At 44.2% G+C, this 19,549-nt stretch overlaps 2 protein-coding genes and 1 pseudogene across 3 annotated transcripts; 2 read left to right on the top strand and 1 right to left on the bottom strand.

Annotated features, from left to right (window-relative positions):
• Nucleotides 1–3,874: 3,874 nt before the first annotated feature.
• Nucleotides 3,875–8,225, bottom strand: DNAJB9 (DnaJ heat shock protein family (Hsp40) member B9). Its single transcript, XM_080666651.1, has 3 exons — nt 8,083–8,225; nt 6,274–6,500; nt 3,875–5,079 (listed from the first exon to the last, which is right to left on the bottom strand). Exons 2-3 carry the CDS (start codon nt 6,488–6,490, stop codon nt 4,637–4,639), a joined length of 660 nt encoding a protein of 219 aa, XP_080522777.1. The 5' UTR covers nt 6,491–6,500; nt 8,083–8,225; the 3' UTR covers nt 3,875–4,636.
• A 132-nt stretch (nt 8,226–8,357) lies between these two features.
• Nucleotides 8,358–13,498, top strand: THAP5 (THAP domain containing 5). The gene is made up of 3 exons (XM_080666650.1): nt 8,358–8,556; nt 10,066–10,258; nt 10,738–13,498. Exons 1-3 carry the CDS (start codon nt 8,477–8,479, stop codon nt 11,644–11,646), a joined length of 1,182 nt encoding a protein of 393 aa, XP_080522776.1. The 5' UTR covers nt 8,358–8,476; the 3' UTR covers nt 11,647–13,498.
• Nucleotides 13,499–17,887: 4,389 nt separating this feature from the next.
• On the top strand, nt 17,888–19,316 carry LOC308246895 (interferon regulatory factor 3-like; annotated as a pseudogene). Its single transcript has 2 exons — nt 17,888–17,895; nt 18,147–19,316. The product of its transcript is annotated as an interferon regulatory factor 3-like (transcript).
• The last annotated feature ends 233 nt before the right edge of the window (nt 19,317–19,549 follow it).

Genomic DNA, 19,549 nt, shown 5'->3' with positions numbered 1-19,549 from the left:
AGGGAAGTTGGAGGCAACCGGGCCTGCAGGGAAGGGCAGTTTGGGGGGACCCAGGCCAGCAGGGGAGAGCAGTTGGGGGGGACCAGGCCTGCAGGGGAGGGCAGTTAGGGGCAATCAGGCTGCCAAGGGAGCAGTTAGGCATCAATCAGGCTGTCAGGGGAGCAGTTAGGCATCAATCAGGCTGGCAGGGGAGTGGTTAGGGGGTGACCAGGCTGGCAGGCAGAAGGGGTTAGGGGCAATCAGGAAGGCAGGCAGGCGAGCAGTTGGGAGCCAGCAGTCCTGGATTGTGAGAGGGGATGTCTGACTGCCCGTTTAAGCCTGATCCTACCGGGCAGTCGGACATCCCTCGAAGGGTCCCAGATTGGAGAGAGTGCAGGCTGGGCGGAGCGACACACACCACCGTGCATGAATTTCATGCACCGGGCCTCTAGTTCTATATAATAAAAGGCTAATATGCAAATTGTCCCCTCGACCAGGAGTTCAACCAACATGCAGGCCGGCCAACTGCCCATGTCCTCTCCCCCTGGCCAGGTTGGCCCGATGCCACCCATGCACGAATTCATGCACCGGGCCTCCAATATACACACACACACACACACACACACACACACCCACTGAGTGGCCAGATTATTATACATTCACAGATCATAATAATCTTGCCAGTCAGTGTATATACCAAGTGATTTTTTTATTAAAAATAATAGCAGCACTAAAGACTGCAAAGACTCTTATGTTGTGGGGGGTTTTTAGTGTTGTTTTTTTTTTTTTTTTGTTAATCCTCATCTGAGGATATTTTTTCCATTGATTTTTAGAGAGTGAAAGGGAGGGGAGAGACAGAGAAACATCCATGAGAGACACATCGATTGTTTGCCTCCCACACCCCCCGCCCCCCCGCCCAGGCCTGGGGATCATGCCCTGGACTAGAATTGAACCCAAGACCCTTCAGTCCTTGGGCTGATGCTCTAACCACTGAGCACCGGCTAGGACAGTGGTCGGCAAACTCATTAGTCAACAGAGCGGCAAACGGTGGCTCGCGAGCCTCAGGTGCCTCGCGAGCCGCAGTTTGCTGACCACTGGGCTAGGGCTATGTTATGGTTTAATGTGGAAAATAGTTTAAGGCATAGAAAAATAGCATGAGACCATCTCAGACCGTCAACAAGTGAAAATAAATGTCCAAGTGTGCAGTCTACACCTTCATGTCGCTACACAGAGGAGCTGGGAAAAGAAAAAAGGCTGGCTGGCAAAAATGTGACCAGGGACCAACGCCAGAGGTCCTTAGCCCAATTACTACTATGCTTTCATGTGAAATGAAACCGAATGTACTGTTTCTGCATTTTTATACAGCAGAAACTACCTAAGACAGGAAAAGCGGGAAAAAGGAGAGGGAAGGAAAAAGTGAAGGGAAGGAAAGCGCCTGGACTGAGAAGATGCAAAGAGGAGAGATCAACCAATGAGACTGAAAAGGAGCAGCCGGGGGCGGGGAACGAGAAAAAAGCAGCAGCTGGTGTTCTGGGAGCCACATGAGGAATATTCAGGAAGAGTGTGGAACTGTGTGATGAGGCCTGAGAAATGGCCAATGTGTTTGTTACTTGACATTGATTTTACCATGTGAGCTCTTCCAGAACGCTGAGGAGAGATTCGGAGTGGTGGGAAGGGAAACTCTTTGGAGAAGTTTTGCTACAATGGTGAGCGATGAAACAGCCATTGGATGGGAATGTGAAGTCAAGAGAACATGCTTTCAACGAGGGAGAAGTAGCAAAGGGTTGTTTGCTGGGGGGAATGATTGGACAGAAAGCAAACCCGTGTGAGAGGAGTGGGGGGCATTTCTGGGGCACTGATTTGCACTTCTGGAGCTGACGAGATCCAGGGCACTGTGGAGGGCTGGCTTGAGGTGGGAATGTGAACTTTTCACAGAACGCCTGCAAAAGCAGAGGGAGTGGGCTGCTACTGGAGGGTGGTGGGGAGCCGGGGGAGTTCTTCCCAGATGACTTCCGTTTCCGCAGTGAAGAAACATGGCCAGCTATGAATGAGTAGGTGCATTTATCTTTGTACTTTTCTTTATCCATCTAGGGGAAGTCTCTAACTTGCCCAAGACTGGCTTTCTACAGTCATAATTTTATGCATTTTCCAGGTGGCAAACAAACAAAGAAGTCAATGAACACTCTGGGAAGAAGGGCCATCGGCTCTTGCTCCATAAGATGCATTCATTACCATGTACATGATATTTCTTAATCGTAATGTCCAATCTTTATGACCAACATCCAGCTTTAATCTGGAGCTGCCTCATGTTCATAACAAAGAAAAGCAAGGCAATACTATACACAGGTACCTACCCTCATAGTTATAACTCTCTTCACATCACTCGTCAATAAATTTGATCCATTGCCCGTATCACATGACTTTTACTTTTGCACACTTGGATATGGCTACGGGTACTCAGTGCAAATGGTTCCATAGTCCAGTAAATTTGACAAATAACACTTGGGACTTCTACTAGATTCAAAATGCAGAGTAGCATGTTGGAAGCTTAAAGAAGCCCACTAAAACAGTATTCTGGAACCCAAATTTCCAATGTGCTGGGGGAGAGGTTCCCCCACCTGATGAGGTGATGCTCCAGGTACCAGCTGTCCTACAATTCAACTCACTTTGGATGCTCTCTACTTGGAGAGAGCATCAGATCCCGAAGGTCAAGGGCTCAGCCCTCTGCTCCAAGCGCCAATGGCAAGCCCACATTGTTACCTGTGTTCTGACCAACTGGCTACAGACCAAAGGTTCCGTAATCACCTCTGCAGAGCCAAAAGGAGGCTAAAAAAAGGGGCGGGGGGGGGGGGGAGGTTCAAATAAATATTCAAAAGGGGAAAAACAGGGAAGACAATCAGGCTGTAGAGAAAAGAGAACAGATGATAACAATATAAAAATAATCCTTGCCCTGCCCCATTTAGCTCAGTGGATAGAGCAATGGCCTATAGACTGAAGGGTCCCAGGTTCAATTCCAGTCAAGGGCACATGCCTGGGTTGCAGGCTCGATCCCCAGTAGGGGGCTGTGCAGGAGGCAGCCAATCAATGATTCTCTCTCATCATTGATGTTTCTCTCTGATATAAAATAAAAATATATTTTTAAACCAATAAAAAATATATAAAATAAAAATACATTTTTTAAACCAATAAAAATATTTTTTTTAAATTAATCCCCCTCACTTGTTTTGTTTGATAGGCTACAAAGAATCCTCAGACCAAAATTCAAGGTATGGCTATTTTCTTATTAACACATCAAACTTAATTTCCAGGAAATTAAGGTATGTAAATATAAACTGACCTTCTTCAACGATCATTACACCAAATGGAGCTTTATGCAAAGCCTCTGCTGTTTCCCAGCCTGGTCTAAAGAGGAATGACTCAGTGGCATGAATACCTGTTTCTACCAAGCAAAATACACCAAAAAGATAATTCACAAAATCTTCAAACTACCAAAATATGTGAGGGAAGGAAGATGAAAGAAAGCAAGATGACTTCTGGAATATGGTTTTTGATCAGTGTAAGCATACCTCCAGAATTGCAGAGTAAACTTTTAACAAAGAAATGACACCAGAGAACATTACATTGTAAATATTGTATTTCTCTCACTCACACACATTGTATGAGACATTTACTACTTTTAATATGTATCCATAGGATTAATACTCATATGGAGTATAATGTGGGAAAGTGCAGAACTAAAGAAATAAGTCTATCTGAAAACAAAAGCACACATTTCTTAGAATTTAAAAATATTGCACATGATAAGGTTGCGCAGAAATTACTGTTTTTACAAACAGAATGAGGTATTAGTCAATTTCTAGATAAAGATGAGTGCAAAGAAGAGGAAACACACACACACAAGAAACATAAACCTGTATTAAGACATACAGAGCCAACAAGAAAGAAATGTGAAAAGATATGTGAAGTAGCTATGATTCCAACCTTACAAAATCATTAGCCAGGGGCCAAATACGTAACAATCTCTTGGCAATATTTCATAAGTTCCCAACTTTTTTCAGCACAAGCGACTATGAGCAGCACAATCATTTCCTTTACTCCCACGGGACAGCAGAAAGCCATGGCCCGTGGTAAATATTCAGCCACGCCTTCCTAAAGCTGTCAGTGGAAAGTTACCGAGGCACTGCTCTCCCTTGCTTAACGACTCATTGTCCAGTTCCAGGAACACTTAGCAACTCAAGTCAGCCATGCTACAGAGCATGCAATTTTAAGTTAGCAAAGGTTTCACTGCAAAAATCATCCAAGTTCATACAACTAAAATCTAAAATAAATTTAAGAGTTTAACCTTTAAATATAAATCAGGCAAACTCATTCCGTTCTTGGTAATAAACCTGGCCCCAGGTGGAAAAAAAAGACCAGGCAAAATTACATCTCCTTTTTCTTTTTCAAGACCCTTTACTAATCAGAGAAATTAATAATTAACCATTTCTCTACTAACTGAATGTTAATTTGTCAAAAACAATTTAAATATATTTAACAACTGTATCAAGTTAAGTGAAATCATGCACTTGTCAAAATAGTTCGCGGAAAACTGTTTTGCATCATAGATATTGAAGAACAGTCAACTAGCTGGGCTTGGTGAGAACAGAAAGAAAACGAACTACTGTCCTGAACAGTCAGTGTATGTAGTGACCATATTTCCTCTGCGCTGAGTGACAGTCCTGCAGTGCTTGCTAGATCCATGGAATCTATTCTCAGTGTGCCGGCCAGTGGGGTCAAAGCCACTGAAAGAAAACATTTTCTCCATATCTTCAAACACGTCATCAAACAGTCCACCTCCGAAAGAAAACTCCTGGAAATGATGCCTCTGTCTACTAGAACCATCCTGGCGTGTCTGGAAGTGATTTTCAAAGTGCTTCTTAGAACGAGTGTTTTGGTTTTGACCAAAAAAACCAAAGTCTTTGAATAAGTCATCGAAATTGAAGTTAAATGACTGCTCAAAAGGACTTCCACTACCTCTTTGTCCTTTGCCATTAGTGAAAGCACTGTGTCCAAGAGAGTCATACTCTTTTCGCCTGTTAGCATCTGACAGCGTTTCATAGGCTGAAAGAAATAAAGATACTTCAGTAACGGAAGGTAATCAGGATTGCATACCTCTTCAGTAAGTACATTCAACTCTCTATTTTAGAGGCTTTCACATTTTAAGTAAAACCAAAGTATACAAAAGTAAGAATAAAGGACCAACAAAATGAGACCGGAGGCAGGGAGGCATGGAACAGACTGATGATAGACCTTGATATGGGGTTGGGGGACAAGAAGCGATAAACCAAAGGACTTATATGCATACCCCATGGACACGGCAATATGGTGGTGAAGACCGGGGGTGAGGGGTGGGGAGGATTGGAGCTAGGAGGCAGAGGGGGGAGAAATAGGAGATAGCTGTAATACTACCAACAATAAAAAATATTTGAAAAAAAAAGAAGAAAGTGAAAGTGAAAGTTACAAAAGGCAAGAACTTCCTCTTGTTCATTGCATACTATAAGCAGTTAGCACAATGCATGCTCCAATAGCCAATGAATATTTGTTAAATGAATGCTACCATAGCTACAAATAAATGGGGGCAACAATTACAGTTATTCTTCATATTATTTGTGTAAAATCATTACTTCTATTAAAGAATTTGATGGTCAAATATAATGAATTAAGAGGAATTCAGATTTTTCACTTTTGTGCTAAAGTAAATATTTAACTCCAACCCCCTACTCAGTTAACTCCACCCACCCTTAATTACTGAATGTTCAGGAGATGCAATTTTAGAACTGGTCTTAAGTAAAAATTGGTTTCATACTTTTCCTTTAAAGACAAATTTGGCTTTGTAATGTAGATCAAGGAAGGTAGAAAAAAAAATACCAAGGCATTTTAGTCTATTTAAATTTTTTACACTTAATATTTTTTTATATTTAATCTCCATACTTAAACATTAATAAGTTAGTTTATAAGTATTGGGTACCAAAAATTCCTTTTGACACCGAAACATAAGCAATTTTACAAATAATAAAATAAAATTTTCAACACATTTAGATCTGGATGTCAATAAAAAAAATACCACCATTTTATCCACCCATTCAGGAATCCAAGTTATCTGTGGTAAGAACACAGTTCCGAGAATCTCGCTATATTGAAATGTAGATCCCACTCCACCTCCCATCTCCAGTCTTCAATACATACACTCTTCTTAGCTGTCCCTCTCCTTCACTGTTAATACCTGTGAGACCTCAGAGACAGGCGCTGACTTACCTTCTGCAATCTCCCTGAATTTTGCTTCCGCATCAGGGCTCTTATTTTTGTCAGGATGGTACTTCATGGCCAATTTGTGAAAGGCCTTCTTGATTTGGCGCTCTGATGCCGATTTTGGCAAACCTAAGATATCATAGTAACTTTTTGAGGCCAGAATTAATTCCGTTATCATTAAAATGCAGATGGCAAAAGTGAAAACTGACTGGGGAGTAGCCATTTCTAATACCCTAAAAGAGAAAAGCAAGAAAGACAATGTTATCCATGGAGCCAGTGGTAAGACTTTCTTTCAAGAGAAACCCAATCAACCTTTAGGGTACAAGGCAGCCTGTGCCTGACCCCACATCATTTCATTTATACGGGCTCTACTACCCCAACACTGGCTGTAACCTTCTCAAGGGCAAATATAAAGCAGCCCAACTGAGAAAAACATTCGTCTCTGCCTTTCCACTAACAAAGCAGGCTACACACGGAGTACACACAAAAACAGTCAGTAACTGACTTTTCCCACTTAATACTGGGAAAAACAAAAAAAGGGTGGGAAATCCAGGTAACATGTTAAAGGACCTCAAACTTCAGGAATTCATGTTCTCAGGGAGTTAACACAGTCGTTTAACTTCACAGAAAAAGGCAAAGAAGCGCATCACCAAGGTGAAGGGCTCAACCTGCCTAATTAGTAGTCCTTTCCCCGCCGTGAGCGCTTTCAGCCCGCACCTCCGCAAGGGAACCCAGGCTGCTGTCAGCCCCGAAGCTGGACATCACAGCAAGGCCGCCCGCGCCGCCACACACGGGAAGGCCGTCGTTTTCTGAACGGTAAGGTCCCCAGCAGTAAACATGGGCCAACAAGTCTTGCCCAACGCAGTTAACAGAATTTAAATTCCTTAAATTCCAGCCAAGGCTGCTGGACACTCCTCGGGAGCCATTAGGATAGTTCTCTGTCCTCGGAGAAGATTTGACTGAAAGCCCTCGCTGGTACAGATGTAACGAGTGAGGAGGACGGCGAAGGCGAGCGCCGGACCCCAGGAGTCCCTAATAACCTATGATGACATAACCGGCTGACGAAAGACACCGGGGTTTGTGGAAACGCCTGCCCTCCTCTCCCGTGGCCTTCGCGGGGCGTAATTAGCAGGTGGATCACTTCTCCCCACACTTAGTCATGGTCACGGGGACCAGGGGTCAAGTACAAACTGCAGGCGGAAAGAGCACTCCCCAGGCCGCGGGCTCTGCAGGGGGTCAGGGCCCCAGGGCGGGCCTCGGCCCCGCAGGAAGCGCCTTGCAGGTTTAGCGAACGCTATGCCAGTTTCCAGCTGAATTCTGACCCTGTTCAGTAGCCGGACTTCTGCATCGCACCGCCTTTCGTGCCCGAGAGGGACCCGCCCGACAGCAGCCTGGGCCCGATACCCGAGGCGGTGGCCCACAGGGTGGGACGGTGCAGCCTCCGCCAGAGGCGCCGACCCACGCCCCGCCCGTCCGGGCGCCGCCGCCAGGCAGGCCGCCGCCCCGGCTCCCTTCTCCAGACGAGCGGTCCGACGCCCCAACGCGACGCGCACTCCCTCAGCGGTTCGACCGTCTTCTCCTCCCCATAACCTCCCTCAAACACCCCAGGCAGCCCCGAGCCCTCCGGCCACCGCGGGGGACGATGAGGCCGAGACAACCCACAAAGGATGCCCCAGGCCCCGGGGCGCGCCAAACCCCGCGCCCCCCGGCGGCGGCCGCTGCGACGGGCTTCACACAGCGGCTCAGCCCGGCCCCTCACTCGGACCGGAGTCCCCCAGGAGCCGGCGTGCGCCCTGCGGCCGCTGGGACACCTACCTCGCCCTCCTCCTGCCTTCACCTCCGCCGCGTTCCCTCTCCGCCGGCTCCCGACTGGCGCGCGGCCGCAGCAGGCGTCTCCACCTCCTAAGACCTACACGAAACGCTCCCCTATTGGCTCCTGCCGCCCCACGTGACCGTGGCGCCCTACGCGCACGTGGAAAACTGTTGTTGCTGTTCAGCTTATGCGTCACTTCCGGATCAACCCCCCCAGAGGACGGTGCTGATGCCCGCAGAAGCGGAAGTGACTTGCTGTGGGCGGTGTCTCTAGCCTGTCCGCGCGCAGGCGCGGTGGCGCGCGCGCGGCCTGGGTTTGGGGCCCTGCGGCCGCGAGGAGGAGGGCCCGCCTGTGCCCCGAGTCAGCCAGGTCTCCCTTCCGGGCCGCGCCGGAGCGATGCCTCGCTATTGCGCAGCGATTTGCTGTAAGAACCGACGGGGACGGAACAATAAGGAACGCAAGCTGAGTTTTTACCCGTGAGTAGTCCCTGGATCGGAAGTGTCAGCCTTGCTTTTGGGCCGCGGGGTTAGGCCGTTTGGGGTCGGGGTTCGGGGTGTCCCACGGCGCGGTCTGGCCCTGCGGGAGCGGGGCGTGAAGGCTCGAGCTCTATCTGGAAGCGCCCTCGCTGGGCCAGGACGCCGGGCCCGCTACGGGTACAGAGGCCTGTTGGGGTGTTGATAGCGCCCGGGAAACAGACAGGTCTGCGAGGCGCCCTGAGGTTCTCAGCGGTTCCCCGCCTCCCTGACCCATTGCACTGACATCACACCTGCCCTCCGGGAGGGTGCACTCCAGTTCCTTTATCCACCGTGAGCAAGTCATGGGTGTCGTTTAACTCCACCTTCCCCGAGGAAACGGGGCCTTAATGCTTTTACTAAAATAGATCTGAGTCTGTCTTTTCTCAAGGACATGTCTTGTTCTTTTCTTGTGTCATTTTCTCTTGCAGAACTTGAATTTTAGAGTTCCCAGTTCATTGGTTATAGGAAGCCTGGGAATATTGGACTAAATTGCATGCGGGTAGAATTGAGGGTGATTCTGGTAAAGAGAAGGGAATATTAGTATAAGACTTGGTGTTCATTTTATTGTCAGCTAAACCATTTGTTTGAGTTAACTTCTCCTTGTTTTAAAAATATTAACATAGCCCAGCTGGCGTGGCTCATTGGTTAAGCTTCGACCTGTGAACCAAGAGGTCAAGGTTTGATTCCAGGTCAGGACACATGCCCAGGTTGCTAGCTCAATCCCCAGTAGGGGGCATGCAGGAGGCAGCTGATCAATGATTCTCTGTCACCATTGATGTTTCTATCTCTCTCTCCCTCTCCCTGAAATCAATAAAAATATATTTATACACACACACACACACACACACACTCAGCGTCCAGTGCATGAATTCCTGCACTGGTGGGGTCTGGTGGGCCAGCGGGGGGGGGGGGGGGGGGGAGAGCACATCATAGCTGGTCGTTTGGCTTTTATATATATACACACATATATGTGTGTGTGTATATATGTGTGTGTATACATATATATGTAAACATAATTAAGAGCCTAAAGCTTAATATTTTTTAAAATTATAGACAAGAAATTGTTTCATTTGTAGTGTTAGTATGAAATACACTTGAATAGGACTTTGTAGTTTATACAAAGCTCTTTCCTAGTTCTAGGCAAAATACACAACAAAATAAAAATAGAACATAATTCACAGAAAATATGAATAGATTTTATTTTTTGTTGGAATACGTATGTTTATTTGAAGGGACTCTGAGCTTTGTTTTACCAGCCCTTCTGCTCAGACAAAGCTTTGCCTGCACATCTTCCATCTTCGTCGTCTTCGCTGCAGAGCGGTTGCGGTGTGATTGTCACGAAGGTGCTCTTACGTGCGAGTTTGGTTGCCTTGCTCTTGCAGCGCTTGATGCATAGATTACCTATACACGCAGGCCTGGAATCTGGAAAAATTGTAAAAATACAGCAAAATTTTCCCTTTTTAATTTCAGGTTTCCTCTCCATGACAAAGAAAGACTTGAAAAATGGTTAAAGAACATGAAACGAGATTCATGGATGCCCAGTAAATACCAGTTCCTGTGCAGTGACCATTTCACTCCTGACTCTCTTGACATCAGATGGGGGATTCGATATTTGAAACAAACTGCAATTCCAACAATATTTTCTTTGCCTGAAGACAGTCAGGTATTGGAGGCAGGGCAAGAGGGGAGAAAGCTGAGCAGGGGCGTGGATTGCAGACTGGCAGGAAATTAGGTGGAAGGAGGGAGAGGGAAAGAAAGATAAGTGCTGGGGAACAGATACTTGAGAAAAAGAAAGCTGATTAATGCTTTTACTAAACATGATAATTTTTTAAAACTAAACCATTGTGAAGCATAGCTTAAGAGGAGCAAAAAAATAGCAGATGTAAATCACTAACTTACCATAAGTTAATGATCTAAGGTATTTTTACTGGTCTTTTGAATGATCTGAAATGTTTCCATCATATATTGAGGATGCTGAATGCTTTGTAAAAAACACTTTAAAGTCTACTTGAGTTATATAGTTAGAATTTTTTAAACTGAATAAATTGGCTTGGCCAATATACTACTTAAAGTTGTAATTAAGTATTCAACACTGACTAATAAGAGACATCTTTTTTAGTATTTGAAAATATTATTTTCTAGGAAAAAGACCCTTCCAAAAACAACTGTCAGAAGAAAAAAATAGAGTATGAGAAAGAGGTGTGCCTGAAAGCCAAGTCACAAGAGACATTTGCATCAAAAGAGCCAGAGAAAAGTACAGTTAACACAGGAGTCCTCCCTGGACATGCAGAGTCACTCCCTTCATCTGCGTTGGTGAAGCCGCCAGCTCCAAAAGCAGGAAGTGTACACAGTAACATGTTAACTCTTAATCTCGTTAAACTGGAAGACACTGGAAAACCAGACTCTACCTTGGAAACATCAATTAACCAAGACATAGGTGGTTTTCACACATCTTTTGAGAATCTAAATTCAACAACTATTACTTTGACAACTTCAAATTCAGAAAGTATTCAGCAGTCTTTGGAAACCCAAGAAGTGCTTGAAATAACTACCAATCATCTTGCTAATCCAAACGTTACAAATAATTCAGTGGAAATTAAGTCAGCACAGGAAAATTCATTCTTACTCAGCACAATTACTCAAACGGTTGAAGAATTAAACCCAAATAAAGAATCTGTTATTGCCATTTATGTACCCACAGAAAGTTCCAAACCTACAATTAAATCTTTTATGCCTGTCCAAAAAGAAACTGTAGAAATGGAAGACACAGACAGTGAAGACTCCTGTAAGGAGCTAGACTATGAGACAGAAGTCTTACAACTGGAACATTCTTACTGCAGACAGGATATAAATAAGGAGCATCTTTGGCAGAAAGTCTCTAAACTACATTCAAAGATTACTCTTCTTGAGCTACAAGAGCAACAAACTCTAGGGAGATTGAAGTCTTTGGAAGCTCTTATAAGGCAGCTAAAACAGGAGAACTGGCTCTCTGAAGAAAATGTCAAGATTATAGAAAACCATTTCACAACGTATGAAGTTACTATGCTATAAAGACGTCTCAAAGCTAGGACCTTTATGTAAGCGTTTTGCAGCCAAACCAAATTATATGTAAAGTGAACTTTTTCCTGCATAATCTTCTCTGCTTAATGAAGCTCAAAAAGTGCCCTGACATTGTGAACTGTGTCCTGTTCTTGTAATGCTCGTTTTTTAAAGAAAAACTAGTGTTGTTGCACTGTAGATAAAAAAATCTGTTACTGGGTCATTTTCTAAATTAGAGTTAAAATATAGTGAGTAAGGAATGTGAGTTTGTCCCAAAATGAGAGAACTCAGATATGGTTTAAAATGTGTGTGTATGTATGTATGTATGTGTGTATATGTGTGTGTGTGTGTATGTGTGTGTGTATATATATATATATGGAAAAAAGCCCAGAATAAAAGGCTCAGGCCTGGTTCTATCCTTGGCATATGACTTAGGCAAGTTACTTATCAAGATTGAGCTCGGTCTCTAACCTGTAGAATAAGGGCACTTAGGAGGTCTCTAATGAGGTCTGTTCCCTTATAGTTCTTCCCGTTCTAGTCAGATATGGGGTCTATACTAGAACAACTTTTCTATAAGATAATCTGTACTTACATAATACTGGGTGTGGGCCAGAATTTGAAATTATTAACAACTGAATTATCCTCAATATTTGTGGAATTTTATGTTGTTTGACCTTTTGGCTAAAGTTATCCATAATAACAAAAGGAAAATACTCCTTTTGTAATTTTATTCCAGTTGAACTAAAATGAGGAACCACCCATTAGCCCAGTTCTTAGGAAAAGTACTTTAAACTTAAAAGAATGTGTATTTCAGTACCTTATATGTGGTTGACCATCATTATACATAGCCATTTAAACTTCTTCACATCCTATATTTAAGATTATAATTTATAAACCAAAAATTTTAATGAGGTTCATTTTTTACATATATATTACTATATTTTAGAAATCACGGTTTGTATCTATTTAATGTGTGTAGCTTTTTAAAATGTGTGCTTGTGTTATTTTTAAATTCCAGAATGATAGAGTAATACTTAATACTATCCATTCCCACTTATGTATATTTTATTAAAATTTATATGCAAGAAATTATAGATATGTCATGATGACCTTCAGGAGAGAAGTAGGAAAAATCAGTGATAGGATGTAAATAAAAAATACTGCATATATTCATATGAATTTAAGAAAAAATATAAAAGCAAAAACATAGTGGTAACAATGTGAAAAATCAGTGATCTCTTAAAATTGGCAGTTAGTATAATTAAATATGTTACTGTTTATGGTATTGAGCAAGTTTCTATAAATCTGATTCTTTTTTTTTTTTTAAATTAGGTTGGCAAGACATTTTCTTTTATATAAAAATGCTATTATCTTGAGGGACGGTTTTGACAAATCTATAAGGTAGAAATTATATTTTTGGTCCTGGAAAATAGGAGGAGCTCAATAAATATTAGCGGACTGCACAGTAAATAGTATACCAACAGTTCTGTAAATGCATGGTGATTGTTTTTGGTTATTGCTTAATTTTTTCAGGCTAATAAAAGTAGTTGGTGTTATATGAATATATGTCAGCTCGTTATAGAAAGTTGATTAGAAGTGTTCTTATTGGGTGACCACGGAGGGAAAAACTTAACATTTTACATAAATTAAGAAATTTGGTAGATTTAATATGCTATTTTTAAGTATTCCCATGTTGCATTTTGCTAATACTTCTTTAAAATTAATATAGATGAAAATGGCCTTTGTAAGTCATCTAAAAATGTTACAACTCAGTTTATCACTGTATACCATGTAACTTCCATTTGTTTAAAGTTATTTAGCTTTATTTCTTTAAACTTAATAAATCATAAATATTTTAAAAATTTGCTTGGCTTGTGGATGTTCTTAACCTGTTAATCTCTAAATGTATTGGGGGTTCTAGCCGTTTATTTTTTACTGGATAATTATAGGAGCCACTTAGCTAATTTTCAGTCCCCCACTTCCATATCATCCTGACTGCTGTCAGCTTTTGTTTGCCCTGAGCTATAAATCTGTCACACCACTTAACTATGTTATTTCATACTTTCTGGAAAATGAAATTTAATGTTCAAAGTACTATAAGAGTGTCAAAAAAGTAAATTCAGAGATGAAATTTTCTTGATTATTGGACAAAAACTGTTTACGATGACTGAACTATAATTCAGAATGCGCTGTGATATATAGGATCTTCCTCACTGAAGCAGGAGCCAGTGTCGGAGCAAGCCTATGCTTGTATTTTCTCTCATGGTTCAGGTGTGCCATTAGTTAAAATGCATAGCGTTTGAATACGCACCACAGACTCAAATATCATGAGTGTGGAATGAGTACTCTTACTGAGCTTGCAAACTTGCTTAGTCTGCTTGAAAATGAACTCACTGACATGAGACAAGGATGGATCTGCACCATGGATGAACAGGAAGTCAGTCCAGTGGTGAGGTGTTAAAATAAGGAGTGTGTGAGGGAGTGAGAAGGGAAGGGCAAAGGGCAATATTCACGTTTTCAAAGAATCCCCAGGAAACCATTACATAAAGCATTCCCTCTCGTCGTTGGAAGATGCGTATGTTCAGGAGGCACTTGTCTGCCATTTGGTGCTTTGGAGTCTGAAACCTTTTGGCACGTGGACTTTCGGTGCACCTGTTTGGTTTCATTAACGTGGGGAATGACAAACAGGGAAACGATGTAGAACCTAGGAAGGGCTCAGAGGACTGAAAAATCTGGCTTCCCTCACGAACAGAATCTGTCTCCTTTGTCAGTAGGCAGAGCGCAGTGCTGGGTATCACCACAGAAATCCATGTTCAAAGCAAAGTGCTGTAAAAAGCCTTTGAGTGAGAAAAAAGCAGAGCCAGTCCAAGTCAGTGAATAAGCTGCTCACTCCTTCCTTAGCAACAGCAAGATACAGAGGGGGGAGAGGCACCATCAAGAACAGGAAGGGAGCACTTGGTTTTAACGAACATTTGCCATGGGAGAAATTGCTTGCAAATTTATATAAAATGGTCCTACAAGCCTCTGCTCTTTCTGTCTTCTCCTTTTGTCAATCTGGGCAGATCTGAAATTAGAACTTTGGGAGACGGGGGGGTGAGAGAGAAAGGTCCTATATATCACTAAAGAATCAGTTCAAATATCTCCTTTACTAAGTGGTTTCACACACACACCAGTTAGTTGTTCACTATGTCTTCACAAACTATAATAATAAAAGCATAATATGCTAATGAGACCAGACAGCCAAATGACCTTCTGGACATCCTTCTGGACAAAGCTGTTGGGGTCCGGCTCAGTCCTGATCAACCAGACCCCAGCAGCAAGCTAACCTACTGGTCAAAGCGTCTGCCCCCTTGTGGTCAGTGCACGTCATAGCAACTGGTCAACCAGTCAACTGTCTGCCCCCTGGTGGTCAGTGCACATCATAGTGAGCGGTTGAGTGGCCTTAGCATATCATTAGCATATTACGCTTTGATTGGTTGAATGGACAACTGGATGACCGGACACTTAGCATATTAGGCTTTTATTATATAGGATCATTCTTTGTTGCAATTACCAATTACCTCTTTAAGTATAGTCTCTCTGATTACACTGCAAGTTCCTAAGAGGTCGAAATCAAACTTGACTCATCTTTGACAGTGTAGGGAAGGAAAAAATCCCTCTGCACCCATAGACTCAGTGTCGGGGTCTGTGAAAACAAATGGACAAAATACAGATTAAGGAGAAAAACAGCTCATGAGCCCATTAACATGTGCACGGCACATACATGTAGAAGGATTCAGTGAGGGGGGTTGGAACTCAGGGCTTATCTAGCATCTTAACAACGAAAAGCGATAAGGCAGAGCCTAATTTCTCCCTCCCCTAAGCAGGAGTCTCGGTCGGCTTTGGTAAATTGTTTGGTAAATGAAATGTGACAGAAGTGATGTTCTGGAACATCTGAAGCTAGATCATAAAAAGTCTTGTAGCTGCCACCTGGGGTTCTTACAACACTCAGTCTGTGGAGCAAGTTGCCATGTAGGAAGTCAGACTACCGTGAGCTCATCATGTTCTAGAGGTCACGTGAAGGTGCTCCAGTCGACAGTCTGAGCGTAAGTGACGCCACTTTGGACCCTCTAGACCAGCCCATCTGCCAGCTGAAGGTCACTAAGTGACTTCAGTCAACACCACATGGAACAGATGCCGAGCCATGCCACTTACCTGGCCAACGGAACTGAAACATAATACGCTTGTTTTACACCAGGAGTTTGGGGCTTGTTACACAGAAGATCACCCTAACAAACACTATTATGTAAATGAAGGCAAACATCCCTACCATCTGGCCTTACAAAAACATCTGTGATATTCCAGATTAGTTGAGAGAGAACCTGGAACAATGCCACCACCAAACCTGCCATGGTAAGTACTCTATCCTGGGCAACCTTCTCCCTAGTGCGAGGATGGGAACACAGTTAATGAATATTGAAAGTTCTTGCCAACACAGTAATTTCAATGGAAGATTGTTGGCTATTTCTGGTCTTGAACCAATGAAGTCTTGTTTTTATGTTGGGGATACTATAATGAACTTTCTGATTACTGGGTGTCATCCTGAAGAGGGGAAAAACATCTTCACATAGGAAGACAAACCGAAGGTGTGATGCAAAGATGGAGTTGCGAGGCTTGGGCTGGTAAATGTTCTGGGCTAGCTCAGATTTCAGAATGCCTTGAAATAAGTCTCCTTGGCTGAATGAATCTGGGATAGGGGACTTGCTTCCTGAGAGAATGATCCGTTCCTGGAGTGTTAAAAGCTTTGGGTTGGCTGCACATGGAGCATCCTGAACTTAAAAGTTACCCTGGGCCAGGGGTCCTCAAGCTTTTTAAACAGGGGGCCAGTTCACTGTCCCTCAGACCATTGGAGGGCCAGACTATAGTTTTTTAAAAAAAAAAAACTATGAACAAATTCCTATGTGCACTGTGGGCCCGGGACGAGATGGCTGCTAAGCAGGACAGGCAGCGGCACCCGGCGGGCCGGATAAATGTCCTCGGCGGGCCGCATGTGGCCCGCGGGCCGTAGTTTGAGGACGCCTGCCCTGGGCTTTGCAGCTGCATTAGCCAAGCAGACCATAGCGGCACAGCAAAGGTGAACACAAATAAAAGTGAGTGCTAAACTGAATCAACTCTCGAGGGCTTATGCAACAGCATCCTGGATCATAAACTACTTGTAGCACGATCCTAGTATGTAACTTGGCTTGGTGAGAACTTCACTGACAAGTGTATATAAAATAATGGAAAGTTTCTATGGTGAGTTTTTAATCTTCCTTTTTATTCTTTAATGAGGAAGAACTGTGTAGCCACAGAAAACTGAAGTCATCGGTTCCTTCCATGCTCAAGTAAGAATCATCTTCATTAAATAACAAAATCATGTAGAGAAATAGTTGCCATTAAAATATCATCTCCTTGGGGCATTTTGAAATCATTATAAATCTCAAATGGATGTGCTGCCTCTATGAGCTTTAAAGTGGTTCTATCAAAATGGTTCAGATCACTGCAGAAAATAGAGGTGCTGAGCTGGCCCACGTGCCCACTGAAAGGAAACTGGGTTAATGGCTTAGCTCCCAGCCTTGTTTTTAGCTCAGAAGGGCACTTGTCAAAGCATTTTTCTATGATCTAACAAAAATCATTAACTACAGGGCAGTTTTTAAAGACACTGGTTTGTAAACACTAAATCCTACCTCTCCCAAAGCTCAATGGCTACATGAGTTCCTAACCATCACCATTTTAGAAAGTTTTCATTTTCCAAAGGCCTATGTCAGTAGCAGAGTGGCTTGTATTTAGCAACTATTGTTGGGAAATGAGTAGAAAAGCTTTCTTATCAGTAAGGCCAGTAAAATATAGAGATATTTTATTCCTTGAGCAGACCAAATTGTTTTGTGGCTTATGGCTACACTGCAAATGCAATTAAGAGCCATAACCAATATTTCTGTTAATTTTGGTTATGAAAGGTAATGAAAGGTACATTGTGAGTTATTCTTTTGTCTGTGAAAGCTCTCGCTTTCTCCCAAACCCCAGAGGATTCATTCATTCACTCGTTTATTCATTCATTCATTCCTTTATCAACTGATAATTAATGAGCATGTATTGCTAAGAACTTTTCTATATTCTGGGTTTGGAACTTTAACCAAACCAAAAAAATAATTCCTGCCCTCTTAAGACTTACATTCAATTTGAAGAGAGAAAACTGATTTTAAAATTTCAGATAAACGTAGCATAGAGCCAGAGCATGGGAAAGTGCGAAGAGGGGCAGGGGGAGGAGGGATGTCCAGGCTTCGGGTGCCGCCTCTTTGGGGTTTGTTGCCCAAATGATGAGAAAGTCGTTTTTATTTCAAGAAATCTGCAGAAAACAAAGCTCCAGCGCCCTAAAGCTCAGCTGACAGCCTGACATAGGATCCCAAAAGCCTCGCATCCTGCCTTGGCTGGTGTCTCAGCTGAACGGGGGGTGGGAGGGGAGGCAGCCGGAGGGCATGGCATGACTGGACCAGAGGCCGCAGGCGCTTCCGCATCCCCTGGAAGCACTGTCTGCGGCAGGATGCCCAGCAGGAGGACTTGGGCATCTTCCAGGCCTGGGCAGAGGCCAGCGGTGCCCACACGCCTGGGAAAGATAAGCCTGGCCTGCCAACCTGGAAGAGGAATTTCAGGTCTGCCCTGAACAGGAAGGAAGGGTTGCGTTTAGCTGAGGACCAGAGCAAGGACCCCCACAACCGGCACAAGATCTACGAGTTTGTGAACTCAGTTGGGGACTTCCCTGAGCTGGAGACTTCTCCAGACACCGATGGCAGATTCAATACCTCTGACACCCAGGAAGACATTCTGGAGGAGTTACTGAATGACATGGCCTTGGGCCCACTTCCAGATGAAGGGGCCTCGAGCCTGGCTGTGGCCCCTGAATAACCCCCTCAGCCCTTTCTGAGCCCCAACTTAGACATTCCTGCTCCCTACCCAAACTCAGAGCCCCCTGAAAACCCACTGAAGCAGTTGTTGGTGCCCGAGGAAGACTGGGAGTTCAAGGTGACCGCCTTCTACTGGGGCCACCAAGTCTTCTAGCAGAATGTCTTCGGCCCAGGGGCCTGCAGCTGGAGGGGTCAGAAGGAGGGGAGAGGACACTCCCTGGGCAGCCGATAACACTGCCAGACGCTGGGGTGTTCCTGGCAGACAGGGCCGTAAAGGGCTACGTGAGTCGTTTGCTGAGCTGCCCGGGCGGGGGACTCACTCTGCACCCAGAGGCTGGGCCCCTGCCACACATACTGGGCTGTGGGCGAGGACCTTCTCCTTGACAGCGGCCAAGGGCCTGATGGCGAGGTCCCCAAGGAGATGGAAGGAAGCGTGTTCAACCTGGGGCCACTAGTGACAGATCTGATTGCCTTCATCGAAGGAAGCAGACGCTCACCACGTTACACCTTCTGGTTCTGCATGGGGGAGCCATGGACCTAGGACCAACCGTGGACCAAGAAGCTAGTGATGGTCAAGGTTGTTCCCACGTGCCTCAGGGCTCTGCTAGAAATGGTGTGGGTAGGGGGTGCCTCCTCACTGGAGAACACTTGGACCTGCACATTTCCAACAGCCACCCTCTCCCTCTCACATCGGAGCAGTACAAGGCCTATCTGCAGGACCTGGTCGAGGACATGGATTTCCAGGTCACTGGCCAGGTCTGAACCCACCACTCATGGGTGCAGGTCCCTCACCTCCACCAATAAACTACTTCTTGCCACTGTCAAAAAAAATAATAATAATAATAAATAGCGTGAAGAAAAAATGAGGCCAGGTATAGAATAGAGTGTGATGGGGATACGCCGCTGATGGGATGGTCACTTGAAGGGGTGATCCGTGGGAGAGAAGAGCTGTTTGGGAAAGGCTGGAAAACTTCCAGAATGAAGGAGACTGAAGA

The sequence above is a fragment of the Plecotus auritus genome (assembly GCF_963455305.1).
Source record: "Plecotus auritus genome assembly, chromosome: 4".
NCBI lineage: Eukaryota > Metazoa > Chordata > Mammalia > Chiroptera > Vespertilionidae > Plecotus > Plecotus auritus.
The sequence above is the reverse complement of the archived record's forward strand: the minus strand, read 5'-3'. Positions and strand labels throughout refer to the sequence as shown.